The 15,146-nt window shown below is 38.7% G+C and overlaps 1 protein-coding gene across 8 annotated transcripts in view; it reads left to right on the top strand.

Annotated features, from left to right (window-relative positions):
* The window catches only part of NLGN1 (neuroligin 1), a 399,023-nt gene that overhangs the window by 379,074 nt on the left and 4,803 nt on the right, over positions 1-15,146 (top strand). For 5 of the 8 annotated variants that reach the window (XM_087740075.1, XM_087740080.1, XM_087740078.1 and 2 more), the window contains 2 exons: positions 9,086-9,298; positions 13,913-14,702. In XM_087740075.1, coding sequence (XP_087596201.1) covers positions 9,086-9,298; positions 13,913-14,702 — 1,003 coding nt within the window. The remainder of the gene's footprint in view (positions 1-9,085; positions 9,299-13,912; positions 14,703-15,146) is intronic. The other 3 variants (XM_087740081.1, XM_087740079.1, XM_087740077.1) reach the window with 1 other exon arrangement.

Genomic DNA, 15,146 nt, shown 5'->3' with positions numbered 1-15,146 from the left:
CTCGCTACTGACAATGGGGACGCTGAAAGACCATAGTAAAGGACAGCTATTTGAGGCAATGTGCTGTGGGCTACTTAATTTTGCATATTGCACTACTTGAAGTAAGCAGGACTGGCACAGCTCTGCACTCAGTCCTGGGGAAGACAAGAATCTCTCCCTCAGGGCATCGCTTTCTTCTGCCAAGTAGGGAAGTCAAGTGATGGCTTTGGCTATGGACTTTTCTGTTCTCTCATGTAGTCCTTCCTTATCATTTGGGCTTTAGCTGAGTATATTTGAAAGGATCAGTATGTATTTGATTTTTATCATTCCACACTTTATCCTATAATAAGATTTGCCAATGCTGTCTTTTAGAGACTATTGATTTTATTTATATTTTTGTTAAAGTTCTCAAAGACGGTGGTTCATAAGAGCCTTGCTATTGTATGACTTGGTAATACAGCATTGTTCGTTTCCTCTGAAAAGTTTGTATGCAACTTAAAACTCCTTTAAATTAAAAGTTGTGTCACCCTAGAGCGTGACTCAGCTGTGTACTAACAGCTATGATTTTTACCTTGTGGAAGGCATTTAAGCAGATGTTCTCTGCTGTCAGCAGAATTCCTTATTTTTTCAAAGCTGAAAATATTCATAGATATCTGCTCTTTTCTTTAGCAAACCCCGTCTCTTTTCTGTATTTTTAAAGAAGAAGAGGAGACAATCAAATCAAACATACTTCTGCCGCCTTTTGTGTCCACCTATGCCAAATGTCATTCATCAGTTCTTAAGCCTTAATTCTACTTTCCGGTATGTGTCAGCACGTGTCACTTAAAATCCTGTAAAATTAGTTTCTGCAGCTGTATTTCTGAGACTAGACTTGCCTCCTCCTTTTCTTTCTTCCTTTTACAGTGTACCCAGAAATCAGTATTAAAGATCACTTCTAGTGGACTAGCCCTGTTGCTTATATAACTCTTTCAAAGTATCTCTGAGATTGTTATCGGACTTTCATTTGACTCTTCAGTAAAGATCATCTATAATAAGCTACTACAGAGCTGATCTCTTGGGTGATCATTTGGGACCGGCTATGTTGTACTTAGAGTAGAGGTCTGACAAGCAGAGGGCAGCTGAAGCCCCTTTTATCCACGCTCCCTGCGCTGAAGCCGAAACGCTGGCTGCAAGAACTGCCTGCGGAGCACAGGATCAGCGTACGCTTCCCACCCCGATACCAACTCCGCCGCACGGGCTTAGAGAATTGCTTCTGTGCAACCTGTCTCCACAGCTGACAGCGCTGTAACAAACATCTGACTTTTTGTATTCTCACCATTGCCCCACGTCTGACAAGCCTGCCACACGCCGCGGGAGCGGTGACACACTAACCGCTCGCGCTTGGCACGTGGGCTGGGAGAGTTGGAGAGAAACACCACCACACCGCGCCGCAGGCAGGGGAACCGGCCAGCTCAGTGCTTTACAAACGAGTAAAGCTTCATCGTGTGGGCCTGCCCCATCCCACGACCCCACGCACAAGCATGGGGTTGTCACAGGGACCAATACATGAATGCCTCACACATTGGGAATACCCAGAATTTGAGAGACTGCCCACAACTGTCCCGACATGACAGACAAGGCAAAATGGAAAGTACCCATTGACCACATGAAGAAAAGGGAGCTAAAGCTTTTGCAAGAATTTTATCATCTCTTCACTGAAACCTTAAAGGCAAAGAGAGTCACCCTCTTCTCACAGCCTTCAGAGAAAGCTAGAAATTATAATCTCAGACTATTTCAACATCTATGACATACTTGCCAAGAATATCACAGTAAATCTAAGCATCTTCTTTCCTTCTGTAATGGTTGAAGATGATTTTCCAGGATAGGAAAAAATCTGGCTTCATCCAGACTTTTTTGACATTTAAAGGACTTTGATATAGCCTGTGAAAGAGAACCTGTATTTTGGAAAAAGACTAAGAGTTAGCCCGCTTTGGGCTGCATTGCACCCAGTGAAGTCGTGCCAATACACCTTTGACAATGGAATAAAGTGCTTTGGTGTGGAGACACTTCAGTCTTTTGCAATCTGCCCCTGTACTGGAAGTTTGCTGTAATGCACCAGCACTGGCAAGTGACAGATGCCAGACTGAAACAGCTGTAAGGGAGTTCTGTAACTTGCAGTGTTCAGTTCGTTTAGCCTCTCATGGGAAAAGAAATTAAGTAAAATGCAAGGAAGGGAGAACTACTTTTATTTCAAAAAGCCACAAGGAAAGCCCAGCCTTTTTGTAGGCTCTGGCCACTTCACTAATATTAATTCGAAGGATTTGGTACTCTGGGAGGAGCGTTAAAAATTCTAGCAGTAAAACAGCAATGCTGAAAAAGCACATCCAAGTTTATACACCATCACACACTTTTCTCCATGTATACTTTCAAAATGCCGAAGGATGTAGTTACAAGTTCTTATATTTACTGATTCAGTTCTGTAAATTGTTTACTTTGGTGAAATGAATGGGAATTTCCAAAGGCTAATTGCTGGGGCAATAGCACTGGCCAGTGAAGTTGTTACTTTTAAGCAATTCTACCTCACAGACGCAGCACTTTGGTACATTAATGAATTACTGCAGCTGTTTTGCATTGCTCGCAGTACGGTTTATTGTTCATACACTTAACCTTGAGGTACTGTTCTTACAGTAAGACAGCTTAATTAAGACAGTTAAAAGAGTTGAGCTGTTTGCTACGTTTTTACTGAGTGACTGAGGTTATGTGAAGAGTGGGAACAACTACTCGCAAAAAACTTTTCAGTTTCTGAGCTGTTCTTTTTAAGCCAGCCGTATAGTCCAACCATATTGAATGGATGGATTTTCATTCTATGAGAGTCTTTGTTAAAAAAAAAATTAAAAAAAAATTTCAAAATTCCACAGTCCTAGAACATTTGCAGTTAAACTGGCCTCATATCAGAACCCTTCCTGGTCCCCCCATCCCTTTGATCAGTGTTATATGGCACATTCAGCTCTTTTGGTAGTCACAATTTGATCACAGTAGAAATGCAAGCCTCACACATCCCAAAACAGAGCTGTGAGCTGAAAAAATCAGTGCAGACTATTTGTATGGAAGATACTTGTCCTTAATTTATAAAGTTTATGGTCTGACACTAGAAAATCTAAGTAAGTTTTCAAGCCATTTATATAACCAGTCACATAACCTTACTAACTGAAAAGTGAATAGTTTGCGCATATATGCATATAACGTATAGAATCATAGAACGCTTTGGGCTGGAAGGGACCTTTCAAGGCCATCCAGTCCATCCCCCTGCAATGAGCAGGGACATCTTCAGCCAGATCAGGTTGCTCAGAGCCCCATCCAACCTGGCAATGTACATCTGTTAACAAGTATTTTGCAACAGAACGTTTATCTCCTAATTGTTTAAAAGTACAGTGTGTCCACCTGCAAAAATTCTGACATATTAATTTATCTTTTATACATAAAATTAAAATAAAATCTCTATATACATGCAGTGTCTCACGTATCTTAAACAGCTAGGAAAGAGTGCATAAAAATGTAGCATGATACTCTGCACATCTCGTGGCACATCTTGCACTTCTGAAATCATTAATCTCACTACTAATATGTATGTGGCAGAAGGCTGCAGAAACAGACGAGTACTTTGCTAATGTTGCAATTACTTTTTTGTGTATTAAGTGAATTTGATACAAAACTCCTGATTGAGCAGCATTTCAGAAGACTTGCTTATCTGATTCTCGAGCAGAGGTATATTGCGGATGTCTATGAAGGAATATTTTTCTTGCACTGAATAGTTTATATTCTCCTACATCTTCTTTATGGGAGTTCCTAATCCTTTTATTCACCTTACCCCTTATCCATTACTAACATATACTATTAATATTAGGATGTGCTGGTCAGCAAAGCGAGAAGCAGTATCTCTGCTTCATGAATATCACATACGCATTAATGTTCACAGCGCTGCTGCCCACGTAATTCATTCAGATTAGTTAGCTGATGCGAATTCAAGAGAGAAGTCTAAGATGAAAACAAATGTGCTCTTTAAGTTTAACCATATTGCTTAAAATTTGCTTATCTTGCTCACAGTTCTAACTGAGTAGGTATAGTTTAAAGGGCAACTGAAATTTTCTGTAGATGGCAATTACTCTTCAATATTAATAGAAGGTGTCGTAGCCAAGAAACTTGCAATCCAGAGGGAATATATATTCTTCCCTCAAAATATGCCCTGTATTCTTCCACTATGCATTGATGCATTTACACTTGTACCATTTAACATTTGCTTTTAACAAAATAAAAGATGACATTTGACTGCATAGGGAATTGTCACTGGAAACGTAGCTAAATTATTGTAACACATGCCCAAACAGGTGGGTAATATTAAAATCGTAAGTGTTTCTGCTTTCAGTAACACCACTCTTTGAAAAACCCCTCTAAGCATGTCAGACCAGTTTTCATAAGCTCTTCTGTTTTATTTTTAGAGTAGCATTTGTTACTGTGTATTTTCTCACAGGTGGATATTTTTTTTGTCCAGCAAGACATTCTTCCCCTTACTTTACTCCAGTCATGACGCTCGCTGGGTTATGAAACACTTAGATGGGCAGAACTCATCAGAGGGAAGGTTTGGTTCTCTGTTACGTATCCCCCAGCCCGCACCTAGTCTTTTACTGCATCAGCGGGTGGTAGCAGTCCCTTACATTAGGAAAAATTCTGTCTTGTCCTTCCCCTCTGCATTAATTGGATTGTTCAAATCAGGCCAGAGCTTAAAATAATTCAATCTTCTCAGGTTTTCAACAAAACATTGTAACTTTCCCAACTCTATTATTTTATTTACTCTTCAAAAATGCTGGCATCATATTAGAAAAAGATTTATCTGAATGGCAAGCAGAAATCATTACCCAGGCAGATAAGCCTATAAACCATTAAAATTTATCTTAACACAAAATACGGGGCCTGGTCGTGGCGCACACTGCCTATTTGTCTAACGGACATGTAACAGAGAAATGGTCCAAATGAGCTTAATAAATCTCTTTCTTAAACTCACAAAAGACCACATCCTCACTTCCATAATTCTATTAGAGTCTGCTCCTTTGGAAGAGATAAAAGAAGAGATAACCTCTCCATTCAGAATATAAAATAGCAATTGTTCAGCTGATGATTGGAATATTTCCAGTAGAAGGACTTAATTATGGAACAAAATTAGCTCAATCTGACCTTGTCAGAGAATAATGCCAAAATAAGTTTTTTTGCAAATGTCTTCCTGGAATAACTAAAATAAGGAATAATTTACTTCACTTTTTTTACAAGAGCAAAAGGTGGTAGCACATGATAGCAGCGTTCTTGGTGAGATGACAATCCAAGGATAATAATAAGACAGCATTTGCAGAAAGGGATAATATATTTTAATAGACTAGCTGATACAGTTTAAAAACCAGACAAGCTGTCAGACACAGAAGCCCTTTTCACCAAGAGCAGGTTCACCTCTCTGACTCAAAATTGCTAGCTTAATATCTAGTTAGCATAATGATGGTGTCACAGAAATGCATGGAAATGTATGGTATCTATATTAATTACGTTCTGAAAGCTCCTCTTGGGATAAAGACAAAAGATATTATTGCAATCTCTTTTTTATCCAAGTGATAAATAAGAGTAAGTACTTGTACCCACAGACCTACAGACTGGGTACGATGCTGTGTGTTAAAGCATCTCTCTATGGGTGTTTAGTTAGATGAGTTTATCTGTATTGAGGCACTCCTCACTAGGGAAAAAACAAAACAAAACAAAACAACAAAACTGGGAAGAAAAACCTCATCTGTTTTATCAGTCCTATCTCTGATTTCATGACATTTTGAATGCTTCTAAGCCCTGCTGATACTACTGCATACAAGAAAAAAGGCCTGAACAGGTGGCGATATTAACAGGCTTCTTATGGTTCTGAAAAATGAGATAGAAATGTTTCATGTCATGAAAGTCAACATCAATAATCATCCATCTTGTGTAGATGTGGAAGTCAGCCAACGTGATTCTTGCTGAGGAGGCGTGAGATATTTCTTTTGCATCGGAGCTGTTGCTCTGGACACAAGTCATAATTTGTCTAATATAGATGAATGAGGAGAATATTACCAATACTTCCTTTTTTTTCCTTTTGCCTTTTTTTTTTTTTTTTAAATAAACTGAAAGCTCCCCCTTCTGGCACATTTCCTGAACTGAATGTAAGGTTCCTGATGTTACTTTTAGCAACAGGAGACATTTCCTCTTTTGCTCTCTTTTTAAGATCCTTCTCGCAAAGATTCTTTAGAACTAGTATATTTATAGTTTCCCAAGGGTTTCCTATTTCCCCATCAAGCTTCGGGGCTTGATATGAACTCATGTAACAGCAGGGGATTGCCCTAAACCTTTACCTATAATTTTCATCTGTTGCTTTTCCAGGCAAAGACTTACTTGCTTCCCACTTTGCTGCATATTATGCAGAGTATGGAAAACAACTTTTTCAGAAAGGTTGAGTGTTAGCCTTTGCTTTCCTTCAGGGCGGTCCCAGTATGTCAGCTATAACCCTACCATCTCTTTTCCTAATAAGTGCCTTGGAATCACTTTGAGAAATCGACGGGATCTTTTCGAACCGAAGCTGCAGCTGTGCTGCGAGCGGATCCTGCCCAGGCTCAGGGAATCTGCAAGCCAGGGAAAGGGGAAAAAGCCAAGCAGGATTTGTTTAGGGCACAGTTTTGGTAACTGCTCTACCTGCTCTCATCTCAGTGCTGCCTGTGTTTCAAGGACCACCAGTGTCAATCGTTCCTCCTTAAATCAGTGCAGTCACTTACGCACTTAATACGATGAACTGATTTGCCACTGATTTTCTACAGACATATATGTACACAAAGAAAGGGGAAGACTTTCCCAGCACGTGCAGCCACAGGATCCTGTAGTTCCCATAAATTCCTACATTTTAATTTTGTTACAGTCACTGGTACCAACCCTCAGCTCCAAGCAGGCTGACAAAGGCAGCGAGACTGGTTAGGAAGCTTTCATTAGATTTGCTATCATAGACTCAAAAACATCATCTCTCTGTGTCCTTAAAAACTGTTTACAGGGGACAACATTTTACTGGAGCGTGAAGACAGGAATGAAAGCTGCTGTGCAGGAAGGATTTTACTGGGGCCATCCTTTCACGTAGGCAGGCACGCCAGCCCCTCTGGCTACATGGAAGAAAATGAAAGAGAGGGAAGCAGAGTAAAATAACATCATGCTCATCTCAACTCAGTACTGAGCTGTAATAATAAAATGAGAATGAATTAATTATATTTATGACTTCCTTTCTGGGCTTTCCCTGAATATCAAGGTGGTATTTTTTTCTATGGTAGTGATGCTACTTTGCTTTTTTATGCAGTTAAGTAGTAAATGTGGCAGGTTTTAGTTGTAGAATAGTCGTTATTTTAAAGTCTAGTAACAGAGTAACAATTTACTATGGCTACAGTGAATGAAGCATGCCCATTAGACTTGGTACATTAGGTCTGGAAGTGGGAGAATTGCTGGCCTGGCACCTTATGCCACTCTCCTGTTCCCTCGCCATGGTAACAAAACCCAGGACTGACCTACACAAACAAAGCTGCTCGCCCTGATGGGAGCATAGCTCAACTACGGAGGCAGCGAGGCCAATTAGCTTCCAGTGCAGTTTACAGCAAAGAAGGCCTGTTAGTATAAATGTCTACACATATGACAGAATAGCAAATGTAAGCTTGCCATCTGAAGTCAAATCAGAATAATAATAAAGTAACAAATGGTATGTTCATTATATACAGGAATACAGGTACATGCATGCACCTACCTGTATTCTTGTTAAATCCTTGCTTTATATATGTATATGCACACGTGTCTTCTTAGAAATGTCTCAAAAGCTGCTTTTATTGTCATAATGAAACAGTAGGACTCCTTTGAGAGCCATTTGTCTGAAAAACTGCTGTAAACTTCTTTTGAGTAGGCTGTCTGCACTCAAGAGAGTTAAATCAGTGGAACTTTGACGAGACTAGAAGACCCACTAATATCTAATTAATGTGGAAATAATTGTTGTAATGGTTGCATTTCTCTACAAAGCATGCACTGAAAAACAGTTACACTGTCAATTTAGTGAGCGTTAAATCAGTTTGATATGCAAATGGAGGTGCTGGGCTACTTCATAATGCTGGTATTATTTAGACATTTGTTTATTAAGCTGAGAAAATTGCAAATGTCAACAAATGGGATCCAAAAGCAAAGCAATGTCTTTTATCAACAGAGACTTGCTTCAAAGTTTTTAGTGCCGGCCTTTTAGAGTCAGTAGGCTCTAATGACAAGAGTAACAGCAATACTAAATAGGGGGGTACTGCTGGGGGTAAAGTGTAAAACAGTCGTTCCTGCACCTGACACTTTCCGCCGTTTTTCTTCCAGTGTGAATAAAAGGGAGCAATTCTTGTGCTCTCTGGATTACCCCTGAGCTCTTATCTTTTTGATGTTAAGGGGTCATGGAAACAGCTTAAATTGTCTTTATCCATTTAATGTAGATTCAATTAACTCAGGTTAATGACTATGGGACAGAGCTCAGGGAGTTGAGAGCTGCTCACATTGTTCAACCCGGCTTGTCCTGTGACATAAGCTGCATTTTTGGGGGGAGAAAAAAGGAAAGGAGAGTGCGTTGCCGGGACATAACCAAACGCAGTCTACAGAGAAGCGTAACCATTGCCTGTCAGGCATGCGCAAAGTTCATGGCTGCGTCTAAGTACAGCAGTGCAATACACAGTTGACCAAATCACTTACAAAATGACTGCAACACATCTGTTTGCTAAACCTTTACTCTTAAACGTAGTACAATCAACAGTGTCTTTGTGACCTGTTAAGACTTAGACGAGTATTTTGCCTGGGATGTATCGTCATCTTCCCTACATTAATATAGCATGCCCAAAAGAGTGGATACCAAATAATTTGTTTCAGGAAGAGTGCAAAATTGCAAATTGTTGTCCAGTGAATATGGAAAATTATGTCGTTGCACAGCATCTACTTTTGAAATCTTACTTAGAAGATTGCAACAGGATTACTCAGAAGAGCACTTGCTAACCCTTTCTTTTTTCGTTTATGTTCACAGGATTTTTGAGCACTGGGGACCAAGCAGCAAAAGGAAACTATGGCCTCCTTGATCTTATTCAAGCTTTGCGATGGACTAGTGAAAACATTGGGTTCTTTGGTGGTGACCCATTAAGAATAACTGTTTTTGGATCTGGTGCAGGCGGTTCATGCGTCAATCTGTTGACTTTATCCCATTATTCTGAAGGTAACCGTTGGAGCAATTCAACCAAAGGTATTATGCAGGTTGCAAATTTTGACAATTTTGGTGTCTGCATGCCACCGCCATTAGTACTATGTGATGCTCTGTATATTCTCTTTGTTCCTATGAACTGCTGAGTTCAGCTCAATATTAAGCAAACTTTTTAAAGGCTGTACAAACTGCCTTCTCCCTCACCTCTTCTGTGCATGTTTGAATTTTGGGTCACTTTCTTCTTTTTCTTATGGAGCTTTGTAGAAACACTTTATAGCAGACTTCTGAACAGCATTTTCTGGGTGCATCATTTTTGTCTCTTTTCTTTCCTACTTAAGGGTGTCCTTTTTGGAAAACCAGTCAGTCATGCTCACAGTAGATAAGGTCGTCCATATTCAGGCAGTCATGAAAGGCATGTTTAGTTTCTCATGAGGAGCAGAATTTAAAGAAAACGAAAATGACACAGTCTCTCTTTTCAGGCTAACAGCTGAAATGCTTAAAACTATTATTTCGTGTGAAGGAAACAAGTACCTAGTTAAGAAATCTTTTGTCTGAAAGTGCATGAACTTTCCTTGCTGTCATCTAATAAAAGAATGGTTGAATGTTTTGCATGCATGATCCAAAATTGTCAAAGCATCCAAGTTGCAAATGGATTTTCTTCTATATGTTTTTTCCTATTCCATAACTAACACCTTTTCTCTCGAGTTGAAGCAGACAGCAGGAAATTAAAAACATGCTGTTTGAGGCACCCAATTTTTTTTCCTATGATTTTTGCACTACGGTTCCACACAGTTTCTCTCATTTGCATGGCTATTGCTTGTTGATCACGTTACTTTTGTCTCACTGTTTTCACACATTTTTATCTGTATTGTTTAGTTTTACCAGGGACACCACACTGTGCCCTGTGCATACAACCCTCCACTAATTTATATCACTGTATCCATGGGGGACTAATTGGCCAGTCATAAAAAAATAATCCACTGACATTAAAAGAGCTGCATTTACCCAAAGTCATGATGCAGAGTGCACTGAGGTCAAGAGAAGTGACGGATTCTTTAGATCAGGCCTTTACACTATGTTAAATGAGAGAAAAATATAGCTTTTACAAGAAAAGTTTAGCAGAAAATAGACTGTGGTTTAAATTTTAGTCTATGTCCACAATTTGATTTTTAATGGAATCTTTTTTCCCATAACTACCTGCAGTTAAATAGGACATATTTATAAACTGGCCTATAAGAACAAGATGGAAGCATTACCTCATTACACTGTAATGAGGGTCACACTGCACCATCTTTTTTCATCAGAACTCACAAAAATAACTTTTGTCATAGAGGATTTAGCTTACGGTTGAATGAGGAGACCTGGTTTAGCCTCCCCTAACTCTTACTTGAACTTAGTCTTAGTCTTCTTGACGTAACGTGACATTAATGTGAAATGCCACATTTACAGTATCTGGACAGTCATGTGTTGCCTCTTACCAGCAAATTTTACCCTGTCATATTCTAACACATGCCAGAATCCTGCCAGAAGCAGCATTTGTTCGGGGAAACTGATGCAGTAATTTGCCAACATAGCAGACCAAAGGATTCGGGAGGGGACCGCAGAGGGCTTAGGGAGGTGTATGTAAAATCTAATTGTAAAAGTAAATTTTTGAGCATTTCTTTTATGAGAAAGCAAAAACATGCTTTATTGAAATTTGGATTAAACAGAACAATGCGCCACACCCCCATGTCTGTTATGTTTCATTTGGGGATGGTTAGACCTGTCATTAAAAAAAGTATTAAAATAAAAATTGGTCAGCTTCAAATAAGAAAAGTTATTTCAAGTTTTCAAATATTTTCAAATATCTTAACAGTTTCAAAAAAACTTTTGTTTCACATTATTAACCAGTCTCTTTCATAAGCTGTAAATTCAGATGCTCTCTTTGCTTCCTTCATTTCCCTTTCAAAGGATCCCTTGGTAGTTGAGAGGATGCATTCAGCCTATTTCAAGATGGTGCTCTTAATAGCTGCCCATCTGCAAGTGGGCAGAAGAGCACCCATCTTTAGAAAGTGCTCTGAAAATGTAGATGAATATATGCAAATTATTATTATTCACTTTGGCGAGACTTTGAATCGGAGTCACAAAGCGATATGGTCCATTGAACGTTTAAATCTTCTTTCCATCAGTCTGAAGCCCATAAGCTATAATAATTGTACACATTATCAGATAAAAATGTTGTTCTCCATCCTGTGTGGTACCAATTTCTGCCAGGAATTATGTGACAGAACGAATGTAATTTTTCATACTGTTGTTCATTTTTCACCAAATGGTTTGAGAGGAGGAATATTTCAGTAAGCATTCTTCAGCAGAAGGAGGGATGTTTAGTTTTATTTCCTAAGATAACTTTATGGCCAGAGGACTTGACCACTTTTACTTAATCCAACATTTAATGTTTATGTAGCACTTAGAAAGCCATAGTGTTTATATCAGCATTTTCTTAATACGTGGCTTACACTTTCTGTCCTTGTTCAGAGATATTTAATAAAGCAATAAAAATAGATTTACACAATATGCAAAAAAGAAACATTATGAAGTATCATGAAATATATCTTTGCGAAAATTCAGTTTTGTCATTTAGTTACATTTATTACAATGCCTGGATCCTCTGTGGTAATTCCACTGACTTTGAGCTGATTTATGCTAGCTCAATATCTGACCTTGTAAACATGCAAATATATTTTTACCTGCTTTATAGCTCAAGTTCTTTCTTATTTTTTACTCATATGTTGCAAGGAAATAATATCTTGGATATGACTTCTCATAAATTTAAGGAGAGGCTTGAGTTTACATATTTTAGTCCCTACACTTATGTGATTTTAAGACTTTTGGATTTGGACCTAATACACTCTAGAATGAATTTAAAATTCCTCAGAAGCTTGTAAAACATTTCTTGCCAGCAACTGATTCCAACTAACCTCTGAGTGTACAGGGTCTGGTACTGCAATAGAGGCTGTAAAGGTATGTCTCTGGCTTGATTTAGAGGCTGTGGAAGTTTTTTATCAATAGAAATACGTTACTCATCAAAGTAAAAGCCATCTTTTGCATTATTGGAATAAAATTCTGAGGTAAACTGAGCACCTTAACTCCAGTTCCTTTAGTGGGAGTATCCAGCTATTCATCAAGCATTGGAGCAAAGATACATTCTCAGGAAGATTAAGCGAGTGAGACCAGATGCCACTTCCAGTCCCTAAGCAACTCCACCAAAGTCAGTGGAATTATTCCAGGTGCCTATCAGCATAAGTAAAATGACATTTTGACCCATGTATCTTGAATCAGCATAACTTACGATTCTATAGACCATTTTGTATTACCCACAGCAAGCTATAGGAGGTAGGGTCCAGTATAAAATATTTTCTAGTAATTAGTGCCAAAGTTGTGCTACTGAAATGAACTGGACGCACTTCCATGAAAATGCAAAAAACCCAGAAAGGTCACAGTTACCCAAATAAAGTCTAAGTTTTCGACATTAGAGATGAGCATTATTTTGTGCAAGGTTCAGACTCAAAACCTCTTTCAGGACCTGAACTGCCCTCCCTAAAGGGAGTGGGAAAAGGCAAGGCCCCAACACAAAGGGAGCACAAGAAGTATTGGAACAAGGATGGAGTTTTGCTTGCATTAAAGTCAATAGCAAAAAAATTGGATTGATTCATTGACTACAAGGGGATGAGGCTTTCATCTGTGGTATGCTCAAAAATGCTTACAGAAGGGAGAAGAAAATGTCAATTTAAACATATTTTGTTATTTCTATGAGTAGAATTCCTGGTCCAGAATGCTACTTAAATCAGCATAAATTCAAATTAATTGCACCGAAGTCTTTGGGATTTGCTACAAGTTTATATGCAGTGCCAGATCATGCTCTCTCTCCCCCCTAAATGAATACCTGAACATATGTTTAAATCTCTGAATTACAAAGCTAAATAGTGTAAAATATATAATTTCCTTCTTTTATGTAAGTGTGATCGCTATAAACCTTCATTAAAAAAACTCCTTACAAGAAGGGATCTTGACTCTTAGACACTTATAAATTTAATAGCTGCCTAGTACCTTCGCATCTATTGCTCCCGAATACAAACTCTTGCTGTGATAGACAATTCAAAAGCACTGCACCTCTCAAACCAAGTTTAACCCCAAACAAAACATAAAAAAGCAGTATATTAGGTTTATTTAACAGATAGTTGTATGCACGCATGCTGCTGATGACTTGAACAATATCCAGAAATTCAATCCATTTCAGAGACTTGTTGGCTTTTCCTCCAACCTATAAATTGCTGTAACTTTAGGAATCTCTTTCAAGCTAATAGCGTTATCCTACAGAAGGTAATGCCACTTCTTTTTCTTCCTGAGTTTCTTTTGAAAATCTGTTCCTCAGCTGGCCTTCATTGAGGTAGAACCATTTGCTTCAATTTCTGCGCATATTGCATTTATTTTGTATACATTACCTGTAGGTACAATGACAGAGTCAGATCTCACCACCTTGTGCATTTAAGTACTATTAAGATTCAAGTATCTCTTCCGTTAAAGTTTTCTATTGTTTCAAAGAACTCCTTTGAATCTTTCAAGTATGTAGCTTGTTTCAAGGTCACTTCAGTAGTGTTTAAATATTTCTCCCCACAGGACTTTTTCAAAGAGCAATAGCTCAAAGCGGAACAGCTCTCTCCAGCTGGGCAGTGAGTTTTCAGCCTGCAAAATACGCCAGGATGTTGGCTACAAAAGTCGGTTGCAACATGTCAGACACTGTAGAATTGGTAGAATGTCTACAGAAGAAGCCTTATAGAGAACTTGTCGACCAGGACATTCAACCAGCAAGATACCATATAGCCTTTGGACCAGTAATTGATGGCGACGTGATACCAGATGATCCTCAGATATTGATGGAACAAGGAGAATTCCTCAATTATGACATCATGTTGGGAGTTAACCAAGGGGAAGGGTTAAAATTTGTTGAAAATATTGTGGATAGTGAAGATGGCATATCAGCTAGTGATTTTGACTTTGCAGTTTCTAATTTTGTTGATAACTTATACGGATACCCTGAAGGCAAAGATATATTGAGGGAAACGATTAAATTTATGTACACGGACTGGGCAGATCGACACAATCCTGAGACCAGAAGGAAAACACTGCTGGCTTTGTTTACTGATCACCAGTGGGTTGCACCAGCAGTGGCTACAGCAGATCTTCACTCAAATTTTGGATCGCCTACATATTTCTATGCCTTCTACCATCATTGCCAGACAGATCAGGTACCTGCGTGGGCAGATGCAGCCCATGGAGATGAGGTTCCTTACGTACTAGGAATCCCCATGATTGGTCCTACTGAATTATTTCCTTGTAATTTCTCCAAGAATGATGTCATGCTAAGTGCGGTAGTGATGACGTACTGGACAAACTTTGCAAAGACTGGGTGAGTACCAGATAGTGAATAGTCCTGTATACAAACTCAGGATGTAATGATGCAGTGCTTTCCCTTGGTTAGCTCCCTTGGGAATGCCTCTGTACTTGTAGGATGAATAAGAGATTAAGAATTGGGTTGGTTGTTTATGCTTATGGTAATGTCCCTCAGCTCACTTACACATTCTAGCAAAAAGAGGGAAAAAATATCTTTGTGAACATTCTGCGTGAAGAAATTAAAAAAATACTTTCTACACAAAAATAATTAAGGGATCTCCAGATGGGTGCAAAACTAAGCATTTAACATATGTGTATAGTTAAAAATGGTTGCATCAGTAACTGACTTTACCCCAGCACTGATAATATTTTCATCCTATGCGAGAAAATTACATAAATATTGCATCAAATATAATACAGCTTATTTTAATAATGTATTTTTTTTAAATTGACATTTCTG

The sequence above is a fragment of the Nipponia nippon genome, unplaced genomic scaffold, assembly GCF_047370975.1.
Source record: "Nipponia nippon isolate SJK-2023a ecotype South Korea unplaced genomic scaffold, ASM4737097v1 scaffold_7, whole genome shotgun sequence".
Lineage (NCBI taxonomy): Eukaryota > Metazoa > Chordata > Aves > Pelecaniformes > Threskiornithidae > Nipponia > Nipponia nippon.
Note: the sequence above shows the minus strand (reverse complement) of the source record. Positions and strands in the feature narration are given on the sequence as shown.